Source organism: Nannospalax galili, unplaced genomic scaffold, assembly GCF_000622305.1.
Source record: "Nannospalax galili isolate Female #2095 unplaced genomic scaffold, S.galili_v1.0 scaffold1049, whole genome shotgun sequence".
Classification (NCBI taxonomy): domain Eukaryota; kingdom Metazoa; phylum Chordata; class Mammalia; order Rodentia; family Spalacidae; genus Nannospalax; species Nannospalax galili.
In genome coordinates, this window is record NW_008358636.1 from 11,009 (window position 1) to 38,165 (window position 27,157).

Genomic DNA, 27,157 nt, shown 5'->3' on the forward strand with positions numbered 1-27,157 from the left:
ATCTATCTATCTATCTATCTATCTATCTATCTATCTATCATCTATCTATCTATCATCTATCTACCATCTATCTGAAATTTTAGATTGCTCTATTATTTATCATTTGATAAGGGTTAAGAAGAATACATAGCTTCTTATTCTCTTCACCCGTTGTCACAGAAGATTACTTGAATTTGGTGGTCCTGGTAGCCCATGTGTATACAGGAATGGATTAAGTGAAAGACATCTGGAGAATAGACTCCCTGACCTTCCTTCTCTGTACTGGTAGAAGGTCTGACTCATCACCCATGAGACTGACTATCACCCATGGATTCTATAATTTGTCAACCTTTAAGGGCATGCTCACCCCAATCTTGAGGTATTTGGAAGCCTATTGGACAGTGTTGGTATCACAGTGATGGGAAACACTATGTGACATTAAGTGTGTGGTGGCTGTAGATAGCTTTGTTGCAGAAGATTCTTCACAAAGAGTTCTTATGCCCTAAGTTCAACTGTGCCTCCTGATGAGAAACACATTAGTACGAGGTCACATAATACATTAAGTAACTCATGAGGGATACTCAGCAGATAGATCAACTACAATATATATCTCAGAAAGTTCTACATATGCAGCTATCAAGGGTCAAGTCAATATGGGTATTCCATTGCTGAGGATAATGTAAAACAAAGAGATAAATAAAAAGTCATGAAGCATTTAGATTATGGGTTCGTGAGTAGGAGGCTCAGATCCTCGATGTAATAATCAGATGGGATCCCGAACCTGCCCTGATGTAGCCTTCAATACGTTGTGATAAGCAGTACCAGAGCCACTGATGACGGTGGCCAAGTCAGTGACTGAGGTCAGGGAAAGGGAGGAAAACTGCAGTAAGTCACAAGTTGAATATGGGCAGGGTGAGGTAGACCCAGCTCCTGGGAGACTGGCAGGACCCTTCTGAGTACATGGCTAGTGATCACCAAAGCAGCTTTGAATGAGGTTAAGAAACCAAGCGTGGCTGGATTGCTTACATATGTCCCCCAGGTGATGGAATCTCATTGCAACACAGCTGCTGTTGATCATTTAGTCTGATTCTCCATCCATGCTGTCCCATGTATTGTTTTTCTGACCTCTTGTATCTGGGCTTCTGTTTCTATTGCAAGGTTCACTTTGGTTAGTAGCTGCATGGTTTCTTCTTCATTCCTAACAAAAGAAATTCCCCAAACGTTCCATGTGCTGCCATTACAATTGGTTTCTCTCCCCCATGAGTCCCAGATGGCTAGGGCTCCATTTCCCTTCTCTTCATCTCGGTTGGTGCTTTCTCTGGGTCTGTGTGTCTCTGCTCACTTCACTGTTCACTGTTGTCTGCAGCACTGAACTGTGCCCGTGCCCGTCTTCTTTTGGCTCTTCCCCTGGCATCACTTAGCTCTTGACACTTACGATGAGGCAGCAAATAAAGTTTTTTAAATTGACAAATCGTAAGGAAATGCCCAGGAATCACCAACAGGAGGGTACATAGACTTCTGTGGATGTTTTCTTGCTGAGTGGCATAAATGCTCGTAGAGTACTGATTATAATCCAACTATTATTGTTCTAGTTCTAAGTTAAGCACACCGAGGAATATAAAGATCAGTGGAAAATGCCAGGCAAGATCTTTGCTCTCAAATGGTGGAAAATGTTACAGAGTGAATCCTTGACCAAATTTCCTCTTGGACATTGCTTTTGTAATTTGAGGGATGATGAAGAGAAAAGCACATTGAGGCTTCCTTTTCAAGTCCCCCTGCTTTGCATTCCATACACGATGATTCCATCTGAGTCTGAATCACTAAACAGTCCAATGTCATAACATGTAAACTTACTCCAACTTCCTTCCTAGTGACTATATGAGGTTAATGCTTTCTCCCACCTCCTGTGCTGCACCTCACATCTGTCCTCTTTCCTAATTCCAGTCTCTCCCTGGTTTGTACCTTGTCTCTGGAAAGCCCTTAAGAAGTGGCAAGGAGATTGAGGGTAGGGTCTCTCGCTCGAGTTAGTGAGTTCAGGATGCTGATCACCAGCATTCATGAAGAGGAACATCTGTAGATGTTTTTCAAATGCTGGGTAGGTATATTTTGTGCTTAATTATCTGTGCTCTGAATGTTTTTCTGTGAAGCCACAAACATTCTATAGACTTGGTTCATGTTACCATTATCTACCACCATGTATTATACGACTTCACATGAGTTAAGTTCATATTAAGGGCATGTCTTGTGTCTAACATATTCAGTTGTGACAGATCAATTATATTTTACTTTTACAGATATACCGAGCTTATGTGGCCTTCCCAGACTTTTTCCGTAATTCAACTGTCCAGTGGTGGAAGAGGGAGATCAGAGAACTCTACACCAACCCAGAGAGTCCAGACAAGAGCTTGAAGTTCGATGGCATGTGGATTGTAAGTGTGTATGGATGGTTGTGTACACGCATCTAGGTCTGAGTATGTGTCTATATGATAATGTTCTTGGTGTATAGATCAGTGACCTTTAGTCAAGATAATCATTCACAGAAGACCTTGGACATTCTTTGCACCTCCTCTCTAGGGAGTGGACCAACTCTCATCCTCTTCAGACCTTATAGCTACTACCCTTGAAGTTCCTGTTGTATAACTTCTTGGGGTAATTACTAGAAATTCCTTGGAACCTTGCTTGTTATGAGGGATTATTTTTTTTGTCCTGTAGGGTTGACTTGCTCATTTCAGTCAATTATCCCCAGAATATGGTGGTTCTATGGGGGGATCCATATGGATCATTAGATGTTGAATGCTGTAATTACTGTCCACCTTGTCTCTGATTTGACAGGCTATAAGTATCTTTGAATGCAAACAATGTCTCTGACATTTACAGGATATGAACGAACCTTCAAACTTTGTCACTGGGGCAGCTCCTTCCGGCTGCAGTGATGCTACTCTGAACCATCCTCCCTACATGCCACGTAAGGACCCTGAGCCTTCTCTACCTGCAGGGCAATGGCTCAGATGAACATGAGCTCTGCATGGCAGGTCCTCAAGTGCTCTTCTTTACTGGGACCAGAGCCAAAAGCATGTCAAGCATTTTATCTGACTATATCTGTGCAACAATCTGGACCCTTTGGGCAAATTTCTAGAATCAGTACAGAAAACATTCAACAGTAGTAGTGTCTCCAAATGTGATCACAGATAGATTTGCTAGTTCTTCAGACAGTCTAATTTATCCACAGGAATTTTATTTACTACCAATGGGTATAAAATAGGGACTTTCCATTCTCAGGGAGCCGATGGAATTTGAAAATATGCTGTTTATATCTTTACTCCATTAATTATTTCATGAGACCTTCTATAGATTATATATTTTCAGATCTGTTTTCTATATGTTAAGATTCAGAAAACCAAATATGCTTCATATAATTATTATAGGAAATAATTTTCATTTTAAAAGTTCAGATCAGGATCTGTTTCATAATGTGTTTGGTAACTGTGGTCTTTCCCACACCTCCACTTTCTCCTGAAAGCACCTATAGACACCTTGTACTTCACAGCTTAGCACTGTCCTCATGTTCCTAGGGAAGGGGACAGACCCAGGCAGAGGTTGGGTTAGTCTCATCATCCAGTTTAATATGTTGAAGAAAGGCCAAGGACTAAAGGAATCAGGGCTGTTTTTCACTATCTGAAATGATTCCCCTCAGATTTGGAGGCCAGGAACCAGGGCCTGAGCAGCAAGACCCTGTGCATGGAGGGTGAGCAGATCCTGCCAGATGGTACCCGAGTGCGACATTACGATGTGCACAGCCTGTATGGGTGGTCTCAGACCAAACCCACCTACGAGTGAGTGACTCACTTTTCTCCAGTTGGGAACATTTGTGGAGACAGCCAGTCATTGCTACAGTATCTTTCTTGATTTTCTTTTCACTTTCCATTCTAAAGAGTAAGAAGAATTTAGTGATTAATTATCTAGCAGTTCTTACTAACCAAACAGTATGAGTATGGAGCCAGCCTTGTGACCTTGTGATTATGATTGGGGAGACAGATTTACATACAGCAGAGTTCTATCAGTGAGATGTTAACAGTGCTGCACACACAAGGAGACACAAGAGGCTGTCATACAATACAGCTGGTACTGTGATGACATTAGTTATAAGAGGAAAAGAAAAGCAATGCTAGAAAGCTACTTTAATTTTTTTTATTACTTTTATTTTATGTGTATGAGTGTATTGCCTGCATGTATGTAAGTGCACCTGTGTCATGCAATGCCTGTGGAATTGAATTCCCTTGGAACTGGAATTATGGAAGGTTTTCAGCCGCCATGTGGATGCTGGGAATCGAACTCAGGTTCTCTGCAAGAGCAGCCAGTGCTCTTAACCACTGAGCCATCCCTCCAGTCCCCATAAAACTACTTTAAAAGTGAATCATATCTATTACACCTTTGTTCTCATTTTTGTCGTATAGTCTATGAATAGTCTATTGATAATCAGCACAGTCCCACTTTGTGTGGGCAAGGAATAAGACAATTTATTTTAAGTGCAATCCAGTAAAAGAATTATCCTCTGTCTTATACAGAAAACCAAGTGTTGAGTAAATAAATTGCCAAATTCTGTTAATGCTTACTATTTGGGGAAAATGAAGTGGGTTTATCACGTGATGAAGTTCACTGTAGACCAGTGAAAAGGCCTGACTGCCATTATTAGCTCCATCAACCATCAGGACCATTCCAAATCAAACTTCCTTCAATTATGTGGCAAATATTTGTCACCACACCCTAAGGGCTCTGGAGGAGAAACGCTGTTGCTTTCCTTTCCCTGCCCTGTTTTCAGTTCACCTCTTGTTTCCCTAACCAGAGCTGTGCAGGAAGTGACAGGCAAGCGAGGCATCATCATCACCCGCTCCACGTTCCCCTCTTCTGGACGCTGGGCAGGACACTGGCTGGGAGACAACACGGCTGCCTGGGACCAGTTGGGGAAATCTATCATTGGTGTGTAGGTTATTCCCTGGGTCCTCTGCTGGCAGGGGAGGGTGTTGGGATCCTTGGCGGAGAGAGAGAAGGAAGAGGAGGAGAAGGAGGGAGAGGAAGAGGAGGAGGAAGAGGATGAAGATGAGGAGGAGGAGGCTGGGCTGGAGACAGGGCATGGGTGCCTGACCTGACCTTGCCGTGCCTCTCCCTGCAGGCATGATGGAGTTCAGCCTCTTTGGCATATCCTACGTAAGTGCCCTTTGCACACTCCTCATCCCCAAGAAGGTGGCGGCTTCTATCAGAACTCCCCCAGAGGCTCATTTTTCCTTGTTGTTTCAGACCGGGGCAGACATCTGTGGGTTCTTTCAAGATGCTGAGTATGAGATGTGTGTCCCAAGAAGGTGGCGGCTTTTCTCAGAAATCCCCCAGGGGCTCATTTTATTCCTCATTGTTTCAGACCGGAGCGGACATCTGTGGGTTCTTTCAAGACGCTGAGTATGAGATGTGTGTGCGCTGGATGCAGCTGGGAGCCTTTTACCCCTTCTCCAGGAACCACAACACCATTGGGACCAAGGTGGGATCTCAGTTCCTACCTTACCTCTGTTGTGTCACATGAGATGCTACCTTAGTTTCTTAGCTGCATTCCTGCTGTCTGTGTTCCGTGGGGACGTCTTCAAAGCCATTAAACCCTCTTGTCTGTGAACCATATCAATATTATTTTGATGATTCTTTTGTTTAGAAGGCATTTTTTTCTAATATATCTTATGCAGAATGACTTATGGAGATATTTTCCTAAGAAAGTTGTGGTTATCTTTTCCAGTTTATTCTTGGAGTCTCATTCACAATTATTTTCAGTTTACTTGTGTACAAACATTTGGAATAGGCATTCAGTGACCTCCGTAAGTCCCCTGGGTGCCTAGGTGGAGGCTGAACACTCTCATTATTCTCCTTTAGAGACAAGACCCTGTATCATGGGATGAAGCCTTTAAGAATATTTCCAGAAGTGTGCTAGAGATCAGATACACCCTGTTGCCATATCTCTACACCTTGATGTACAAGGCCCACACTGAGGGCAGCACCGTCGTGAGGCCTCTTCTCCATGAGTGAGTGTCAAGCAGTAATCATGTTGACCAATCGATAATTCATTCAATCTCTATCATGGCAATTGATGCAGATAATTCTTCCACATTGAAGGCATGATTCCCTGTTGTCCTGAGTTCTCCAGGGAGAAAAGTTACCCTATCCCTCCTTCCTTTTAACAGTGTTATACACACCACAGGTCTTGGATGGAAAGCTGCTTATTGAGCAGAAAAATATTTTGAAATAACACACACACACACACACACACACACACACACACACACACACGTTCTTATTTGGACCTGCAAAACCCTTTATCTTTTGTACCAGTTTAGTTATACAAATGCAGACCAAAATGTATTATGCTAACCATAGGGAGTGTTCCAAGGAGGGATTTGAGGGACAAGGGTTATCTTCATACTTAAAGTGGTCCATGGTGAAGACATATGGAATATTTTATAGATGACAATGTATCTAAACCCCTTCTGAAGTTTGGGAGATGTGACTTGTAGAAGATGAGTCTACATGACGTGATTAAAATGGAGAGGAAAGAGGCCACAAAATGAAGCCGAATTTCTGAGTTTGAACTTGAATAGTTCTTTCAGGGTCTTGGGCTAGGGTCCTATAGGGATCTGGTTATAACTCCTTCATTTCCCTTTCTAGGTTTGTGTCAGACAAGGTGACCTGGGATGTAGACAAACAGTTCCTGCTGGGAGCAGCCTTCCTGGTCAGCCCTGTGCTGGAGCCTGTGAGTGTGGGACCATTGAGGGTTGGAGGATCCCAACTGTCAGGCTGGGTGAATAGAGAGAAGAGGAAGCTTATGTGTTGGGGATCCTGAGACATTGTTTCTCATTCCACCTTTTTTTCCTTCTTGTAACTGGGCCAAGAAAATTAAAATTTATCAAGACAATTGCATGTTGGGATTGAGGCTAGGCCACCTATGGTAGCCCTGGTGCCAGAATAGGAATTCTTACAGAACGATTTCTCCGTTCTGACAACTTGGTCTCACAGATGAATCTACATATGTATATTTCTTCACATCTGTTTCATCTTTTACATACATTGTCCCACTGCTATGGGCGGTGTGGAGACAGACTGAGGATTTCTCTCTTCAGTACTAGCCAAAACGTAAAAAACTCATTTCCTTGGATTCTACCAATTTTTCTTAGAACTGCGAGGGCTAACCCTGGATTCTAGAAAGTTTCTGAGAAGAAACTTTTCACTGCTTAGGTGTTATGCCCTCAGAGTCTCTTTCTTTTAAAAATATCTTTATTATTTTTATTTTTTATGTGTACAAGTGTATTGCCTGCATGTGTGCAAATGCACCTTGTTGTGCAATGCCTGTGGTGGTCAGAAGAGGGCATCGAACACCCCCAAAATCAGAGTTATAGATGGTTGTTAGCTGTCATATGGGTGCTGGGAACTGAACTTGGATCCTTTGTAAGAGCAGCTGGTGCTCTTAACTGCTGGGTCATCTCTCCAGCCCCCAGATTCTCTTTCTTGAATGTTTTCCTAATAATTGCTCCACAGAACAGTCAAGAACAAAGATAACCTCGTGGTCTAGTTAATGATATTCTTTTCCTTCCATTAAGTAAAATAAGGAATTCAGGGTCAGGTGGGGTATGCAGCAGAAAGAATTCTCTACAGTCAGTCAATGCTGTCACCATTTGCTGGGTGAACGGCCACAGCAATGTGCATCTTGCTTGTAGCTGTCCTTTCCCTTCCTGTAGTAAGAGGCCCTGCAGCCTGCTAAATCACTTTAAAAATTACCCCTAGTAATGCTTAAGTTTCTGATTGAAAGAGAAGCTTTTTATCTTTCTCAAATCTTACTGAACCTACAAAATTTTCTTCTCCATAGTCAACCCTGAGTGTTTGTTTTTTTAGAGAAGGCCTAGAGTAGTTCTGTAAGGAAAGGGTGATTTTAGTTGCTAAAGTCCTGCATTCCAAAGGGCTTATTATGGTGGACATTTATTTGGTTAGGAATTTTTCCATTTAGAAGGAGAGTAATGACTTCCCCAGCAATGGAGATCTCAGGAGAGCGAGGCCCATTGCCCCAAGGCTCTCACTATTGCTGTAACCCCTTTCTTATGCACCTTGGTCCCTCTGTCCTGGACAACAATGATTCCCTATTGACACCTTGTTTGTGTTTAATTTCAGAAAGCCACAAATGTCACTGCATATTTCCCCAGAGCCCGCTGGTATGATTACTACACGGTAAGTTCTCCAAATGTTCACACAACTCAGCAAATGGATGCCACCTGCTGTTGAAAACCGTGGCTCTGGAAGCCCTGTGCTGTGGTCCTGCACAAATCACTTTTTTCTTATGGCTTACCTATGTTTCTTCATCTCCCAGTGTTGTGAGACCAAGACCATAGATGTGTGAATGGTACTTGAAGCTGCTCACTCAGGGCCTGGCTTGTTGGCTGATTTTTACATAAGAGTTTATATCTTCCCATGTCATTACTATTCCCAGCAATGACTTATAAGTAAACTCTTGAAATTGTACCATAAGCTAATTTTTGCTCCTAGCATAGAGACCTTTTCTTTTCTGATTTTTAATCAAATATATGCTTCTGTGACATAGAATTGCAAGAATTCGCCATATAATTACCTATGGCAAGTAAGCTCCCAGGTACATTCAGGTACATGTCTAAGCAGTACATACATATTCCTTTACAAATAGATACCCACAAGAGCTCTCTGTGGCCTGCCTGGCCCATGAGAGAAAAGCTGGGAGATCAGGGCCCTGGGAAGCCACTTCACAGTGGTTTCTTGAGGGACACATATGAGACAGAGACTAATTCTTGAGGAAGGACCAAAGGGAGGGTCCTTGCCCTCTAGCCAGTACCCCATCTTCTGACTCTCTGGAGAGAACGGTGAGAAGAAAGACCAGAAGCAGAGCCATGTACTAGCCTCCCAGCCAAGCAGACTGCCATGGAACAGGTTGAAAGCTGGTAAGGACAAAGGAGAGGGAGTTCCCCCCCTTTCCCTGTCCTAGAACACCAAGTCACCCCCTCCTTTGTTGCCAGGTGATTTCTCTTTAGGGTGGAAACCCATTAAAATTTAGTCATGTGCTTTCCATCCCATACAAGGGCTATGGAGGGAGAGAGCAGATATTAAGTGACCTTCACATGATCTTGAACTTACATGTTGACTGTCCTGTATCCTAACAGTCCTTTTGACTATATTGGGGCTTTCTGGTGTAGGGCCTAGACTAGGGCTAAGCAAGGAGACTTAAATGCTGGCCTCATAGTTTAAGGGGGCCCTGCATTGTGGGTCTGGTCCTGCTTTTGCATGGATTTGAGAGTATGGGCCTCCTTAAAATCTGCACTCTATTCATTTTGGCGGTTCATAGGAATCCCAGTCTTGCCCAGGCACAAAGCTGTCAGTGAGTTCTAAGTGTTGGAATGCTGAGCACCTTTCTACTTGCGGTTCACCATGTTCTGATGATCTAAGATTTACTTGTCAAAAAATCTTATGGGAAAACCCTGGAGTGGGGAACTGGGTTGCTACTGCCCTCTAGTGACAGATATTGACATTGCCGCTTTAAAAATTACTGCATGCTCAAAAAAGCGTGGGACCAGACTTCTGGGCACCATGGCCCAAGCCTGTAGTCTTAGCTGAGGCAGGAAGAAGGCTTGAGTCCATGGACTCTGGGCTGTAGTGTGATGGATGTCCACACTAAGTTTGGTATCAGTACGATGATCTCCCAGGAAAAAGTCACCACCAGAGTGCCTAAAAGGGTATGACCAACCCAGATCAGGGTAAAACAGTACAGCTTCACAACGAATAATTATCTGACCCAAACTATCTCTCACACATGAAGAAAGAGATTTCACATGCGGTAACATAAAGATTGTTACATGAAGGTGAATAAAGGTGTCAGACGAGGCAAGATAAAGGTGCGAAACAGACAGGCAGATGTATATTTTAAAGGGTGTGTAAACAAGTTTGTTGGGTGTTTTCTGTGAAGCAGATGATTACAGAAAATGTAATAACAGGTATGTGATGAACGGTGGTGGCCAGGCAGTTCTGGGAGCCGGTGGAACGTGTGCTGAATGCACTGTCCGGGGAGGCCGTGCCCTCGTCATCGCCTCTCCTTTTGCTCACAGGCTGCAGCTTTTGATTCAGCAGGAGAATGGAAGACACTGCAGGCCCCTCTTGAGCACATTAATCTTCACATCCGTGGAGGCCACATCCTGCCCTGGCAGGAGCCCGCACAGAACACCCGCCTGAGGTGAGTGAGGGGACCAGGGTTCTGTTCTCCTTGCTGGTGAGCTCAGTCATGTGAGCTGGCAGCCCTTCATCCTTCAAGCATCACTCAAGTCGAAAAGGGCTTTCACTGAACATTTCTTTTCATGTTTGCTGTTTTGTGTTATAAACTTTTAAAAAACTCTGAACTCTGAACATTTTTTTTTTTTTTTTTTAAGTAAAAGCGGCAAGGTAGATTTTATTATTTCGACCATCCGGGCTGTCTATCTCGGGAGTAGACACAGCCCTGTTCAGTGTCGGGGCAGAGTTTTTATAGGATTACAGAAATATTATTCAAACAGGACACTTGTGAACCAATCAGGTTTGTACAACATAGCAGAACTTTGAATGTATTAATCAACAACCAAACATTATACAGACAAGTGATACAGTCATATAACTTGGCAATCAACTCTGTAATTTTAAAATGTCAACTTCCTAGCCCTAACGAGTATAGTAAGATTTTTAGAAGCTGTGTTAGATCTAGATCCTTGAAATTATAGGTCTGAGAAATGCCATCTAAAATAGGAATTCTAGCCCTAACGAGTATAGTAAGATTTTTAGAAGCTGTGTTATCTAGATCCTTGAAATTATAGGTCTGAGAAATGCCATCTAAAATAGGAATTAAATAGAAGTTAAAATAAGGATGTTCATAATCCATGATATTTTTGGAATGTCATTTGACATTTTCTTTAAAAATGCTCCTGCTGAAAAACACCTGGGGCTGATTGACCTGAAAAGTGTTTAAGAATTCTTGATCTAGGTTCATGGAACAATTAGAATAACTGACATCGAGCAAATGCTTGCTGTATGCCTAGGACTCGGTCAGTACCAGGGGCTCTATTTCATGATCTGTTTTTCCTGAACAAAATCCTTTGAGATGGGTGCCACCATTATCCCCATTTCACAGATGGGGAGGAGAGGCTTTGTGGAGGAATGCAGTGGCTCATCTGCTCATTCGTTCACTTGTCCTCCATGTGTCTTAGAAATGGGTCTACAGCCTCAGGACTTTCCTCATGGGGAGGAAAGGAGAAAGCGTGTTAATCCGCTTTTAATTTAAGCGCCTTTTAGGAAAACTTCCCTTAATTCTTTCACAAATTGGTTCATTCTAGGAATGAAGTCTTTTATCTATATGAATACAAAAGCAGAGGCAGTTCTTCAGGTTTTCAAATCCAGATACCAACTCTTTACTCCACGAATCACGTCATTTTGCTCCTTTGATTCTGCGAAAAGCCTTAGCTTATAACTCTGGCTTTGGTTTTAGCTAATACCTCTCTCCCATGTCTCTCTGCAGCCGTGTGAAAGACGTGGGCCTCAGGGTTGCCTTGGATAGCAACGGAACAGCTGAGGGTTGGTTCTTCTGGGATGATGGAGAAAGCATTGGTGAGTAGGAGCTGGCTGGACTCAGACCCGCATCACGGACTGGGTTCTTAGATATCTCGTGTGCCCGCCTTTTCCATCTCCATGTGAAAACAGGTTTTCATTTTAAAATATGATCACGTTTTACTTCTCTGGTATCGTGTGTATTGCAAATGGTGTTGAGTTCAGAATCTCCGAGCGCTAATCAGCTGACCTAATCCACTGAGGGGTGCTGCAGCCTGAAGCCTCAGGCAAAGTTTATTTATTACCAGCTGAGATAAACTTTCATGAGATTTATGATCAAAGGCATATTCCCTAATTACATGGCTAATTGTCTTAGCAAGGCAATGCTAAATGTGCTGTTTATTTGAGGGACTCTCTATCGGAACTTTTGGGGAATTGAAATCCTCTTAGGAGTATGAATCAAGAACCCACAGTTATTTCCACATTAGAGCTACACAATCTGCAGTGAGGGGATGTTTTACAACCTCTGATGTCTAGCATGGCCTTAGAAACATGTGTCTGTTGAACACTTAAAATGTGACAAATGAACCTGAGGAATTAAAGTGTGATTTTATTTAACTTTAATTGATTTACATCTAAATAATTAAGCTTTTCTGGCGCCCGCTGCTGTGGGTAGCACAGTTCCAGTGGGAACCAGTGTCTCCTGGTGGAGTGGTGAGTCGGGGAGGAAAAGGCTGGCACTGGGGAAGACAGAGGAAGCCCTGACAGGAGCTTGCTCGAGACAGGCTCCTTGAAGAGTCCACCTCCACTAGGCTGCCAAACACCACATTTTCCCTGGGTTGGGGGCATACATCATGGATAAAGTACACAGAAGGATTTTTAAAAAATGTTTTCTGGAGCTAACATTTGAAAACTGCCTGCTATGGGCTGGAGAGATGGTTCAGTGGTTAAGAGCACTGGCTGTTCTTGCAAAAGACGGGGTTTGAGTCCCAGCACCCACATGGCAGCTAACAATAGCTCCATAGCTCCAGTTCCAGGGAATTCAATGCCCTTTTCTGTCCTCTGTGGTCACTGCAGGACACAAGTACACTTACACGCATGCAGGTGTAGCACTTATAGACATAAAATAAAAATAAACAATAGATTGTTACCACTCAAGGTAAACCAAGGCATCACTCATAGTGCCGTATGTGTATACATGTATGGCTGTGTATGTCTAGCAAAAAGAATCTGGAAAGTCTGAGGTGACTGGGAAGATGTTGGTATGGTAGACCGTGAGAAGTGTTTAAGAGTGGGATTAGTTAGGAGACTCTTCTATGAGGTGACTCTCAGACAACTGCATCTCTATGTTCATTTCAAACATTTTGTGTCCACTTGGAGATTACTGTAAAGTCTGACTAGTGTCGACAGAGAGAACTTCTACTGTAAAAGTGAGCTTTGAAAAGAAGAAAACTAAAACAAAAACAACTAGCCCCTACTTTCAGCTAAGGCAAGTCGGCAATTAGAATTCTGTAACTCAAGCCCAGGTTATATCTGCCTCTTTCTTTGTTTGCAGATTTTTACACAGATTCGAAGTATTACTTGGCCAAATTTTCTGTCGGTGAGGTGAGTATGACTGACAGCAGGAAGGGAGTATAGAGTTCTGCTGGATTGGCAGGATGCCGGATCTCATAAGGATACAAGATCTCTCCTAGGATTCCTTCCCTGCTCCTCCTCCCTTCTTCCAGCCCTCAAACGGAGATTTTCTGTGCTCCCAGGACATGATCTGTGATTGAATCTGTTCATTTCGCATCAGGAGTGTTTTCAATTTACCATTTCGCAGATGGAAGACCATTTCAGTATCATCTAGCCTTCCTTCCTATGTTGTCGTGAAATGTTCTTCACATTTCGTGACCTCTCCATCTGAAGAATATACGTTTCTTTTTTATTATATTTATTATTTTATTTTATGTGTTTGAGTGTATCACCTGCATGTGTATAAGTGCACCTGTGTCATGCAATGCCTGCAGAGGTCAGAGGAAGGTATCAGATCCCCCGGAACTGGAGTTACAGATGGTTATGTTAGCTGTCATGTGGGTGCTGGGAATTGAACCTGAATCCTGTTCAAGAACAGTCAGTGCTCTTAACCAGTGAGCCATCTCTCCAGCTCTGAATATGTTTCTTAATAGCTGAGACTTGTCTGATATACGGTTCAAGGCAATTCTAGAGACCTGGCAGGTGCTGACCAGTGCAAAGTGGATGGGACTGGGCAGTGGGGGGCAGGATGCTGAAGTCATGATTTTCACTATCTGAGAACATGAGATGCTGGCTCAGGCCATTTCTCTACACGATCTATATTTATGCCTGAAAGATCACTGAGAACAAAACTGAACTAGGTCATATAGTTTTTCTTTTCTGTTTTATCTTCAATTTTACAGAATACATTGCAGAAATATGAAACTACTGGCAAGTACATCTCTGGTACCAGACCTTTGTACCTGGGCTACATTGATATCTGGGGATTGAATGCTTCCTCCATTACTAGTGTGACCATTTTTTGGACCAATAATGAAAATGAAGTTGCCGACTTCAGCTATAACCCCACAATGCAGGTTTGTGATCACTGAAAACCCCAGTGGTATTCCCAGCCCTGGTGTGTTTTGTGCAATGCTTTTCCAATGCTAAACTCTTTAGAATGATAGTTTTCAGTGTCAGCCATGGACACCATGGCAATGAAGGAAAATCCATGTCTTATTATTTGGAGTCAAGGGTCTAGATGTTTACTTTCCACGTCTACCTTCTCATTCACAAACCTCAGTGGAACGTGTCCTTTTTCTCACTGTTTTTCAGCAACAGAATTCTCAAACAGTTTGAACTGTATTTTGTCACATGCAAGTCACTGTCAACTATAATAAAATTTGGCCCATTATTTCATGTGCCATGAAGAAGGCACACACACACACACACACACACACACACACACACACACGACAAAACAATGAAACAAGTCTTTCTTCTCACTGGCTGTTTGTCCATGTTAAACTTAGAAGTTCATTGAAACTTCTGTTGAGATAGAACTTTGTCTCAATATTTTAACATGTTAAGTGACATGAGAGAGGAAAACATTAGCTAGCAATACATGATGACTCTGTATTAAGGTTATTTGGAATATAAAGAGGTATTTAAAATACCTTAACCAATATGTTGCAATACTTTTCTTTTACATTCTATTAATTTGTATTGAGATATTTTATTTCATATCTTATTTATTTATTATTAGTTAAAATAAATGCATGTGATTCAAATCAGTTAAGATCGTTCTCTCCTACCAAGGGTGTTATAATTCAACATTTCTTAATATGTTTCCTACACTATAGTCTGAGATTTTCTATGAAGTCACTAAATATACTTGATACAAGTTTTTAGCCTACTTTTTCTTTTTTTAAAGAATCTTTTTAAAAATTTATTTTTATTTTGTGTGTTTATGTATTTTGCCAGCATTTATGTAAGTGAACCTGTATTATGCAGTGGAGGCCACAAGAGGGTGTCACACCCCTGGGAACTGGAGTTAGAGATGGTTGTTAGCCTCCATGTGGGTGCTGGGAACTGAACTCAGGTCCTCTGCAAGAGTAGCCAGTGCTTTTAACCTCTGAGCTACTCTCCAGCCAGCCCCTGCCCCAGTACTTTCTTAATCTTGCTATACATTCCTTCCTGAAATTTGCTTTAGATGGTTTGAAGTCCATCCATTCAGAACACTAGTGTTAGCAGTGGAGTTCCCACATGTGTAGACAACAGCAATCATACCATGATAATGCCTGGCTTAGAGCAATTTGAGGGTTGCTGAGTACAAATCTACTCTTATGTCATGAAAGTTGAAATGTGAAATTCATGCAGTGTTGTGGTCCCAGCACGTCACCCGGTGGTCAGTGGGAGAATTTCTTCCCATGACCACACTTTTTTTTTTTTTTTTTTTTTTTCTGAATGTGAGACTTTTTTTTCCTAGGCCAGAAAGAAAGTTTTGCTTCACTTTTATAATTTTATAATTTTGTCACTTTATACTGTGGTTTTCTTATCGACCGACTTTCCCAAGTTTACCCAAATTTCTTAAAGGACTTTTTCCAGTTCTTTTGTGAACCTTTTCATGGAAAAGTTAACACCTGCTCATATAGTGAGGCCCAGAGTATTTGCCCAGAAGCAAGAAGGCATATCAGACTTCCTGGGCAGTCACTGAATGCACAAGGAGGTAAAAGTTGATGAAATAAAAGGAGATCTTTCTGGAAAACCAGCACCCCAGAAGAGTGGGAAAGAGGGCCTTCTTTCCAATTTATCTGACAGTTCTTTCTCTTCAGTGGCTGTGAATTAAATTATTGCCAGGCCCATTCCTGCCATGGAACAATCTTTGTACTCTAAGGAGTAGGAAAACCCCTTCTCACCTGAAAAGAAAAGGGTAGTTGGTATCAAGGCCATGTGGCTCAGTGATGTGCAACTTATTTGTCTATGTACAGGAAGTTTCACACAACAAATATCCAATATTCTTTTCATTTTTTTAAATCTTCAACAGGTATTAAGCATCAATTTGACCAATATAAGAATGAGCCTGCACGCTTTCAGATCACTGACATGGACTTGATAAATTTTTAGAGCAAGATACTATGAACAGCTTTGAAACTACTTCTACTTCGTGATTGCAGAATTACTGTATATTGCTAATTGCTTCATTCCCAGTATGGCTAGAATATTTTATTGACTTTTTTATGTTTTGTCTGTGTATCTTAAAGGTAAAATCTGTGGATCACTTGAACATCTTTATGTGATTAATATGGGATGTGTGGTTCATCATGTGACATTCACCAAAAATGAAGCAGATCCACGTTGAAGTGTGTGTGTGTGTGTGTGAGAGAGAGAGAGAGAGAGAGAGAGAGAGAGAGAGAGAGAAACCCACTGTTTTGCTAAAGACACAACAGAAAACTTGCCATGATAGTTCTTGGCCTTGAGGCTAAGCAACACCCTAAGAAATACCCAGAAATAACTGCTAGCTGGTTATATGGAGAGAACAATATGCTGAGTGCATCCTGGAAGGGGAAGTAAAGGGACACAGGCTAGGAAGCAGGAAAGAGGGGAGGCATCTGGAAGCAAAGAGGAAAGTAACAAAAATTACCAGAAACGGTAGGAAAAATGGGAGGAAAAAGGGAGTTAATTCACTTGAAAGAGAAGAGAAGCTGGGTGAAATCCTTAGCCTATGGGAACGAGATGAGAATGGGATTTAAGTAGGTGAAATTGAAGGAAGGAAGGGGCTGATTGTACAAAATTACTTGTTTTCACAGAAGTGTACTTTGAAGCATATAAATCTTATTTCTTGACCCTGACTCATGTATATAATAATAGTTCACATGAACACACACAATTTCTGTGCCACAGAAAAATAAAACGTGATTTTGCAAGAGATTCTCAGTGTTGTGAGGTTTTGTTCATGGGGGAACCCCATTTTGAGGTTGGGCTTCCTGGTGTTTCTGGTTCTCTGTGGTATCAGAGCTCCTGCAGTCTAACCCAGCATCAGGTTATGGTGTATAATCAGCTATTCTGCATCTCTGCAATGACTCTTTCATACGTTTTGTCTGTATGGAAGGGTATGCTTTGAATGCTGCTTAATAATCATAGCAATTGACATACTTGATAAAATATCAGTTCTGATCAAAAAAATAAAATAAAATAAAATAAAATGTAACAAGAGTTGTAACTCTGTTGATTTAAAACAGTAGCTAAATTTTTGCTTAAAGATGACACAGTGTGTGAGTTTTCCTGGGTAAGTTTGGCTGTGCCCACTGCACGTTGACTCCCCCAGCCTCATTCACCTTCCCAGCTCCCCCACCCCATCTCTCCTCCTAGCACATTTCTTGTCTAGGCATCTCAGACCTCTGGCCCAAATTCCCTACTGCTTCCTGATCCTTTGCATCCCAATCAACCCAGTTCCTCCCTGTAGTCCCCAGGAGCCCCAGGGCCCCTTCTGGTTCCCACCTCCCTTTGCATTCCGGGGACCAGCATCTTTCCTGGGCCCTGCTTCCAGACCACACCAGCCCTCAAATTCCTGAAATCAGCTTCTTTCCTGGAAGGATCCAGACCTTAGGAGAAAGCCTGAGAGTATCTGATCCTCATCTGACTTGGGCCTCTGTGGGAACTCTTGAAGATGAAAGCAATTTGGGCACTCCAATATAAAATAAAAAAAGAGAACCTGAAGCCTAGACCAAAACAGCTTTTCATGCCCAACAACTAAACCACAAAGGCACATGAAGTTTACAAAAAGAAGCAGACCTAAACTCAACAAAGGAAGGCTTGAATCTCACACAAGAATCAGAAACTATAAAAGAAATCCACGTGTCAAAGTCACAGAGAAAAAATAATAATGTGAAAAACTCAAATAATATATCCCCACCAGGTAAGACCAAGAGTCCTGTAGAGGAGTACAATGAGAACCCCCTAGAGATAACACAGAACATGAAATTCAAAAGAACTATTATAAACATGATAAAAGAAGTCAGTGAATTTAAAGAACACACAAATCAAAGAACTGAAGGAAGACAGGGATAAACTTCTGAATGAATTCAGAAAAGAGTTGAAAATATTGAACAATACTCAGGCTGAAGAAGGAAGTGAAACACTCAGTAAGCCAATTAGAAATGATGGAAGAAAGTCTCATCAATAGGATGAATGAAATGGAAAACAGAATATCAAGACTGGAAGATAAAGTGGATGAACTTGACCACTCAAGCAAAGATTATGAAAAATTTAAGAAAGCACAGAATGGAATATGCAGGAATTGTGTGACACCATAAAAAGACAAAACTTACGAATCATAGGCATAGGCAAGCAGAAGAATCCCAAGATAATGGTATGGACCAGATCTTCAACAGGATTGTACAAGAATATTTCCCAAAATTAATGAAAGACATGCCCATTCAAATACAAGAAGCATATAGAACAGCAAATAGACAGGAACAGAAAAGAAACTCTTCATGGCATATCATAACAAAAACACTAAACGTACAGAACAAAGAGAGAATACTGAAAGCTGCAAAAGAAAAACAAGTCACGTGTAAAGGAAAACACATTAGGATTATAGCTGACTTTTCAGTGAAAACAATGAAAGGCAGAAGAGCCTGTACCAAAGTATTCCCAGTTATAAATGACCACAGATGCCAACCCAGATTAGAAAGTGTCTATTATAGTTGAAGGGGAAAGAAAAATCTTCCATGACATAAATTGGCTGAAAGAATTCATGTCCACAAAACCAGCCCTTCAGAGAGTTCTTGAAGCAATTCAGAGCTGAAGAAAGTAAAGACTATACACAAGGGGTTACAGAAAGGAGCTCATTGAAGGTATAACTGTGGAAATGCACAGCTACACCAAGAATGTAAACAGAAATAAAAATGACAGGAATCAATACACGTCTTTCATTAATAACTATAAATATCAATGGACTGAACTCCCGAGTCAAAAGACACAGACTAGTTGAATGGATTAAGAAACAAAACCCATCTTTTAGTTGTCTGTAAGAAACTCATCTCAGTTTCAAGAACAGACACTACCTTAAGGTGAAAGGATGGAAAAAAATATACCAAGCGAATGGTACTAAGAAAAAAGCAGGAATTGTGATTCTAATATCTGACAAAATAGACTTTAAAACTAATCATAAGAGATGAAGAGGGCTACTTCATTCTGGTCAAAGGAAGAATTGCCCAAGAAGATATTAAAATTATGAACATATAGTCACAAAACTCTGGTGCACTCAACTTCATAAAAACAGTATTTCATGACTTTAAAACCCAGATTAATCCCAACTCATTAATAATAGGGGACTTCAATATCTCATTGTCTCCATTAGATAGATCAACAGGACAGAGGATTAACAGAGAGATATGTGAACTAATACCATACATCAAATGGGCCTAACAGACATCTACTGAATATTCCACCCAAACACCAAAGAATATACTTTCAGTTCAGTGCCCCATGGAACTGTCTCCAAAATCGACCATATACTGAGGCACAAAAGAAACCTCAACAAAAACAAAAGATTGAAATAATTCCATGCATTCTATCAGACCACAATGCAATAAAGCTTAAAATCAACACTGTGAGAAATCCTAGTAGCTACATGAACACATGGAGATTAAACAACACACTCCTGAATGATGAATGGGTCAAAGGAGAAATTAAGAAAGAAAAGTATTCCTGGAACTACATGAAAGGGACAATACAACATGACAAAGCCTCTGGGACATGTTGAAAGCAGTCCTTAGAGGAAAGTTTATAGCTCTACATGCCTACATTAAAAAATAAGAAAGAACACAAATAAATTACTTAACATTGCAACTCAAGACACTTGAAAAGCAACAACAAACGAAACCCAAATCCAGCAGACAAGAAGAAATAACAAAAATCAGAGCAGAAATTAATGAAATAGGAACAAAGAAAACAATACAAATAACCAGTGAATCCAAGAGCTGGTTCTTTGAAAAGATCAACAAGATATTAAAAGATAAACAAGATAGACCCTTAGCCCAGTTAACCAAAAGAAAGAAAGAACAAACCCAAATCAACAAAATGAGAGATGAAAGGGGAAACGTCACAATAGACCCCCAAAAGATCCAGAACATTATAAGGGAATGCTATAAAACATATATGCTACTAAATTTGAAAACGTGAAAGAAATGGATGGGTATCTAAAAGCATGGGAACCACCAAAACTAAACCAAGAAGAGATCAACAACATGAACAGAGCCATAACACATAAGGAAATTGAAACAGTAATACAAAACTTCTTGACTACAAAAAGCCCAGGATCAGATGGATTTACAGCAAAATTTTACCAGACATATAAAGAAGATCTATATTCAATATACTTAATTTATTCAAAAAGATAGAAAAGGAGGGAGAACTTCCAAATTCCTTCTCTGAAGCCAGCATCACTCTAATACCGAAGCCAGGTAAAGACACAACCAAAAAAGAAAACCATAGACCCATGTCCTTAATGAACATAGATGCAAAAATTCTCAACAAAATACTTGCAAACCACACTACAGGCAGACATCAAAAATATAATCCACCATAATCAAGTCGTCTTTATTCCAGAGATGCAGGGATGATTCAATATACATAAGTCAATAAATGTCATAAATCATATAAATGGACTCAAAGACAAGAACCACATGGTCATCTTAACAGATGCAGAGAAGGCCTTTTACAAAACTCAACATGCATTTATGTCTTAGAGGGAATTGGACTGGAGGGAACATACCTCAACAGAGTTAAAGCTATATAGAACAAACCCACAGCCAACATCTTTCTAAACAGAGAAAAACTGGAAACATTTCCATTAAAAACAGGAACTAGACAAGGATATCCATTATCTCCATTCCTCTTTAACATCGTGCTTGAAACTCTTGCAAGAGCAATAAAAGAAGGAAATTAAAGGAGTAATAATTGGAAAAGAAATCAAATTATCCCCCTTTTCAGGTGATATGATATATCTAAGAGACACCAAAAATTCCACCAGAAAACTCACAGAAATTATTAACATGTTCAGTAAAGTGGCAAGTTAAAAAATTAATCTACAAAAGTCTGTACTGTCTATATACCAATAATAAGCAATCAGAGTACATGGAAACACTCCCCTTCACAATAGCTGCAAAAAAAAAAAAATCTTGGAATAAACCTGACCAAAGACATTAAAGGGCTCTACAATGAAAATTTTAAATCTTTAAAGAAAGAGATTGAGGAAGACATCAGAAGATGGAAGGACCTCCCATGCTCATAGATTGGAGGAATTGTAAAACTGACCATCCTACCAAAAGTCATTTGTAGATTCAATGCAATTCCAATCAAAAATAAAAATCCCCTGACATTCTTCACAGAATTGGAAAAAACCATCCTAAGATTCATATGGAAGCACAAAAGACCTCGGATAGCCAAAGCAAACCTGAGCACTAAGAGCAATGCTGGGTGGGTTACTATACCAGATTTTAAACTGTATTACAGAGCTATAGTCATAAAAACAACGTGGTACTGGCACAAAAATAGACATGTAGATCAATGGAAGAAAATTGAAGACCCAAATAGGAGTACATGCAATTTCAGCCACCTGATATTTGACAAAGGAGCCAAGAACATTCACTGGAGGAAAGACAGCATGTTCAGCAAATGGTGCTGACAAAACAGGATCTCCACCTGTAGAAGAATGAAAACTAAACCCCTAACTTTCACCTTGCACAAAAGTCAGCTCCAAATAGATCAAAGACCTCAGTGTGGAGCCTGAAACTCTCAAACTGCCAGAAGAAAACACTGGCAATAACCTACAAGATATAGGTGTAGGAAAAGATTTTCTAAACTGGACAGCAATTGCTCAGGGAACAAGGTCAAGAATCAACAAATGGGACCTCATTAAACAAAAAAGCTTTTGTACATCAAAAGAAGCAACCAAAGAAGAAAAACCCACAGAATGGAAGAAAGTCTTTACCAGCAACACATCTGATAGAGGTTTAACATCCAGAATATATAATGAACTCAACAAACAAGGAATCAAGAAAGGAAGTAACTCAATTAAAAGATCGGCTAAGGAGCTGAACAGAGAGTTCTCAAAAGAAGAAACAAAGATGGCTAAGAAGCAACTTAAAAGGTGTCCAAGATCACTAGGAATTAAGGAAATGCAAATTAAAGCCACTTTAAGATTTCATCTTACCCCAGATCAAAAGATCTGGACTAAGATCAAGAGAACAAATGATACCAAATATTGGAGAGGATGTGGGGAAAGGGGAATGCTCATTCACTGCTGGTGGGATCGCAAACTTGTTCAATCCCTATGGAAAGCAGTGTTGAGAACTCAAAAAAAACTACAAATGAACCTACCATTTGACCCAGTTATACCGCTCCTTGGCATATACCCAAAAATTCATCCTATTGTGGAGACACTTGTACATCCATGTTTGTTGCTGCTTTTTTGCAGAATAGCTAAGAGATGGAAGCAACATAAGTGTCCCTCGACTGATGAGTGGATAATGAAAATACAGTTCATTTATACAATAGAGTTTTACTCAGCAGTAAAGAAAGATAAAAACAGATAAATGGATGGAACTAGAAACTGTTATACTAAATGAAGTAACACAGACTAAGAAAAACAAAACAAAATAAAACAAAACAATGTATGTTCTCCCTCATGTGAATCCTGGCACCAAATTCTTATAAGTGAGTATGTATCCAGACATAACTACAGGAACCAGGATAATGAAAAGGAACCAGGGAGGTAAAGGAAAAGGAAAAATCTGAAAGAATGGAACAGTAGGAAGCAGGTATTAATTACGGAGATATGGATAAAAATGGGGTTATTTTAAGGGGAGGGGTGAGGGAAGGTTAGACAAGGAACCTTGGGGATAAAGGGAAAGAAGGAGCTCAAGAGAGGTGGGTCCGTAGGAGAAGGGTATTATTAAGGGAGAAATGGGAAAAATGGGGACAATTTAAATGAGGAAACCATGGTGCAAGTGTTAGGCAATGCGAGACATAAATAATGCCTAGCTAGTTTTAAAAAGCCAGAGGGAACCATATTAATTGAACAGCCTGTTGACAAATTTTACATACAACTAGCTCAAGGAATACAGTATATGTCTAGGCAAGGTTTATCTGAGAATGTTTAGTCTTTGAGCAAGCTTTATCTATATAGCACATGGTAATTGAAAGTACCAGACTTGTGGAACTAGCCTTCTTGGATGTTTAACAGCCATACTTTGAGGCCTATACTAATTTGGTCAGAGGGACATAAAGGACAGTTTTTGCTCCTTGCCCTCCTAGGTCGACTAAGTTCCAGGGGGTTATGAGCATCGCTCCAAATGTCCTGTAATTGTGGTAGGTCACCTGTCTTCTTCATCAAGGAGGCCATGGAGGCTCCACCAGATGGACTTGAACCAGTGTCCGGTCTACAAAGAGGAGGGTCAACACAGAGGAAACATTTCCTCCATACTTCCAAGCGAAACCAGGCATGGTTGAGCAGGACCTTTGACTTATCTTCACATAGATGGAACTGGTGAAAGAAAGGAGCCAGGGGTGCCTCCCAAGCCCATGTGACCCCTGAGGAACAGATCCCAAAATGACCTTAAGAGTAAAAATAAATTGGTTTATCTGGGCCAACTATATGATCTTAAACACCCAAAAGGAAAGTATGACCAAAGATTAAAGGGATCAATATAAATCTTTAAGAGTCCATGTGTATAGCTAAAAGCTACAGAACAAGAAACAATGCCAGACAGGAGATCCTTTCCTTTGAGTTGCTGGCCAGGATGGCCCAAGAGACTTCAGACAGTAACCCAGCATAGAACTGGGAAAATGGACAGCAGACCCCAATTTAATCTAAAGGCATATTGGCAGCTGATTGCTGCTAGATGAGGAAGAGCTGACCTTCCTAAAACAAGGAACACTAGGTAGCCTGACTAGATCCAGTGGATGGACAAGCACTGGAGAACTGTTGGGGATGCGGACAGCACAGTGGACAGTAACATGGATGATGGAGTATATGGGCTTCAGTTGGTAAGGTAGTTATGGGAGGGTGCCATTTGGGATGTGGGTATATACATGAATAAGATTGTTTGGGATGTTCTGTATTAAATACACACAAAAAATCAACAAATAGAAAAATTGAGTTATATTTGAGAAATAGGCATAAAAATTTGCTTCATGTTAATTAGTAGAGGTGAAAAACATTACCATCGAAATCTGCCTGATGATTTTATATCCATGCTCAGGTGACGAGGATCTCAGAAAGTAACTGATTGTGATGAGTAATAATCAGATACATAGAGATTAGAGATGCATGTACAAACATCTAAGTGTTAGTAGCATTAAAAATGAGTTTTTTTCTGTATGAAACAGTATATTTTGAAATGAAATGGAGATTTTTTTAAAGATTAAAACCTCATTCAGTTTTATGTCTTATGGGGTTTATACTGAGTTCAATATTGTATAACTGTATTAATTCAACTGTGAACCTGAAAATTTACAGCAAATTTCAAAAGATGCATCTTTGCTCTGGTAGTTGTTATTGATTATGTTAATTCTGTATTGAAATGCTTCTTCTAATAATGTGGTTATTAAATAAATAATAATAAAGTATGACACAGTGTGTAAATGTAAAGGCACTTGCCACATACATCTGATAGTCTGAATTCAATTCCCAGAACCTAAGTAAAAGTGGAGAAAACTAACTCTACAAAGATGTCTTCTGACCTCCAAGTGCCTGCATACCCCACACAACATTTAGTCATGAAAACCTAAAATTTAAAAGAAATTTTGTAGCAATGCTCAACAGGGATATTTTAGTATCATTTGAGGGTGTCTACTTACACACACCTTCTGTTTTGTACCTGGAGGCTTTTCTGTTAGCATGACCAGGTATCAGCACCTGCTGCGTTGCACCTGGATATTGCCAAGGTGACTTACTATTCTAATTATCAAAATAAGCATCACATACGAGGGTTGAGCTAACTAGGAAACCAGTGAAACATGGATAAGGAGCCATGAGAATCATTTGATTGAAAAGGTGCAGTACTCATTAATGTCCCTTAACTAATGCAAGAAGTCTATTAGGACATTTACTTGATATTTTAGATATCTCTGATGTTACCAACAGCTATACATATATGTATGTGGCTCGTTGTTCCTAAGTGAGAAGTTCCTAGCTAGACATCATTAGTGATATGCTAGCACATGAGGCATGTGAGGGTTGGAAACATTTGTAGCCTCAGGGATTCCATGAAGGAAAATGTAGACTAAAATACTAGAAGTGTCCTTTGACCACTATGCCAGAAAGCTATAGTCACATCTCCTTCTCAAGCTCATCAAGAAGTCAGTGGGGGAATCAGTTACCCCTCCCACCCAATCAGTCTACCTTAGCTGTATGTGGGGGAAGGGTAAGGCTATATTAGCTGAGAACGCCATGAGGTACCTCTCTTGCCATTTTGTATGGCTGTCTGGAAGTCACAGGATAGATCTCTGAGTGTAGACTTTCCAGAACAGTCATAAATGGGGGGAGGCATTCTTCTGTAAATAAACCCCCACCCTATGCTCTGTTAGGAAACCCAATAAACTCATTAGGATTGTCAAAAAAAATAATTAAAGAGGACAGGAGGTGAGGAGGAGTGGGGTGGGTCTTAGAGGAACTAGGAAGAGGAATGCTGGGTGAATATGGTTAAAATACATTGTATACAATTCTCAAAGAATTAATTAAACTATTATATTAAAATGCTTGTTCAAATAGTTTTACAAACTTGACATAGTAACATTATCAAAGTTCATAAAACATCTAGCAGCAGAAATCATACCACAATTTAATGTAATGATCAAATTAAATATTTTGAGATGTCTTCTATAACCTCATAATATGATATGAAAATATCTGTGATTTTGTTTTTGAATAACACATGCACCCCTAGGACCACTATGTTCATTGCATACAACCATATTATAAGGAGATGCTAAATCTCAATTAAAACTTGGTGGATGAAAGTTTCTTTCCTATGTATATTAATGTAGAACCCTGAGACCCTCTTCATTCACCCGCTACCCCCCAATCCCTCCAGACTCCCACTAATTGCTCTTTTAACTTCTGTAAAATGCTTGGCTGCTGCTTTAGACATGCCTAGACACGCCCTGGCATGCCCTGACTCCCGCCTGCTATCCCCCCCCCCACTTCCAGGAAACTATAGATTAAGCAAGCCCATGCATAAAAACTGCCCTATAAGGTAAAAACGGAGACTCCTGGCCCCACAGGTAACAGTCAGCACATTCTGCAGCCCTGAGAATAGCACCTACCAATAAAAAACTTCCAGGGCTGCATCTCATACATCCAATCGGTTTAAAATTATGTTGGCACGCGCGGGCTCCTTGAACCAACCAAATGTATCTTTGGTATCCCCCCGCCCTTTGTCTAAAACCTATAAAAGGCTCCACTCTCCCTTACTCTGGGCTCTCAGCATGGATCTGTTGAATTGGTGAGGTCTGAGAGCCTGAGCTTAAGCCCGAATAAACCATAAACCTTTGCTTTTGCATTTTGGTGTGTTGGGTCCTCAGTGGTCTCTTTGGGGTCCAGTGGATGGGGTACAACATTAACAGATTCTGTAAATTCCATCCACTGATATATAGAGCTTTGGGCACCCTAGTCTAAGAGCTCTAGATTAAGGCACATCAGCTTCCTAGGCCAGGCTAGAACCTCATTCTCAGCCCCGGTAAGTGTGGCTATCTAGAGTGTGCCCAAGCATCAGCATCTCCTGTCTCTTGAATTCATTCTTGACTTTTCAGACATTGTCTATACTTATGGTACATGGCACAAGGTGTGAATATATGAATACCATATCGAGTGGCCAAATAAAGTTAACCATCATATCACTGACCTCACATCTTTATCATTCTTTGTGGTAACAACACTCAAAGCATACGCTCAGAAATGTTTAAGTATAAAATACACTTTGGCTTCTAAGTGTATTTTGTGTGTCCCCCCACAAGGACATGCAAAGCTTCTCTTTAGAATTAGAAATGCTCTCAACAGCTGTGG

The 27,157-nt window shown here is 40.6% G+C and overlaps 1 protein-coding gene across 1 annotated transcript in view; it reads left to right on the plus strand.

Moving 5' to 3' along the window:
- LOC115068237 (maltase-glucoamylase, intestinal-like) overlaps positions 1 to 17,013 on the plus strand; it is a gene marked incomplete at its 5' end in the record, with an annotated part of 21,451 nt that extends 4,438 nt beyond the window's left edge. The window contains 14 exons of the mRNA XM_029558086.1: positions 2,274 to 2,408; positions 2,857 to 2,944; positions 3,674 to 3,812; positions 4,823 to 4,956; positions 5,150 to 5,184; positions 5,393 to 5,509; positions 5,890 to 6,038; positions 6,679 to 6,763; positions 8,173 to 8,229; positions 10,128 to 10,252; positions 11,561 to 11,649; positions 13,145 to 13,194; positions 14,007 to 14,180; positions 16,130 to 17,013. Of these exons, the coding sequence (XP_029413946.1) occupies positions 2,274 to 2,408; positions 2,857 to 2,944; positions 3,674 to 3,812; positions 4,823 to 4,956; positions 5,150 to 5,184; positions 5,393 to 5,509; positions 5,890 to 6,038; positions 6,679 to 6,763; positions 8,173 to 8,229; positions 10,128 to 10,252; positions 11,561 to 11,649; positions 13,145 to 13,194; positions 14,007 to 14,180; positions 16,130 to 16,198 (1,446 nt within the window). The remainder of the gene's footprint in view (positions 1 to 2,273; positions 2,409 to 2,856; positions 2,945 to 3,673; positions 3,813 to 4,822; positions 4,957 to 5,149; positions 5,185 to 5,392; positions 5,510 to 5,889; positions 6,039 to 6,678; positions 6,764 to 8,172; positions 8,230 to 10,127; positions 10,253 to 11,560; positions 11,650 to 13,144; positions 13,195 to 14,006; positions 14,181 to 16,129) is intronic.
- Positions 17,014 to 27,157: the final 10,144 nt, after the last annotated feature.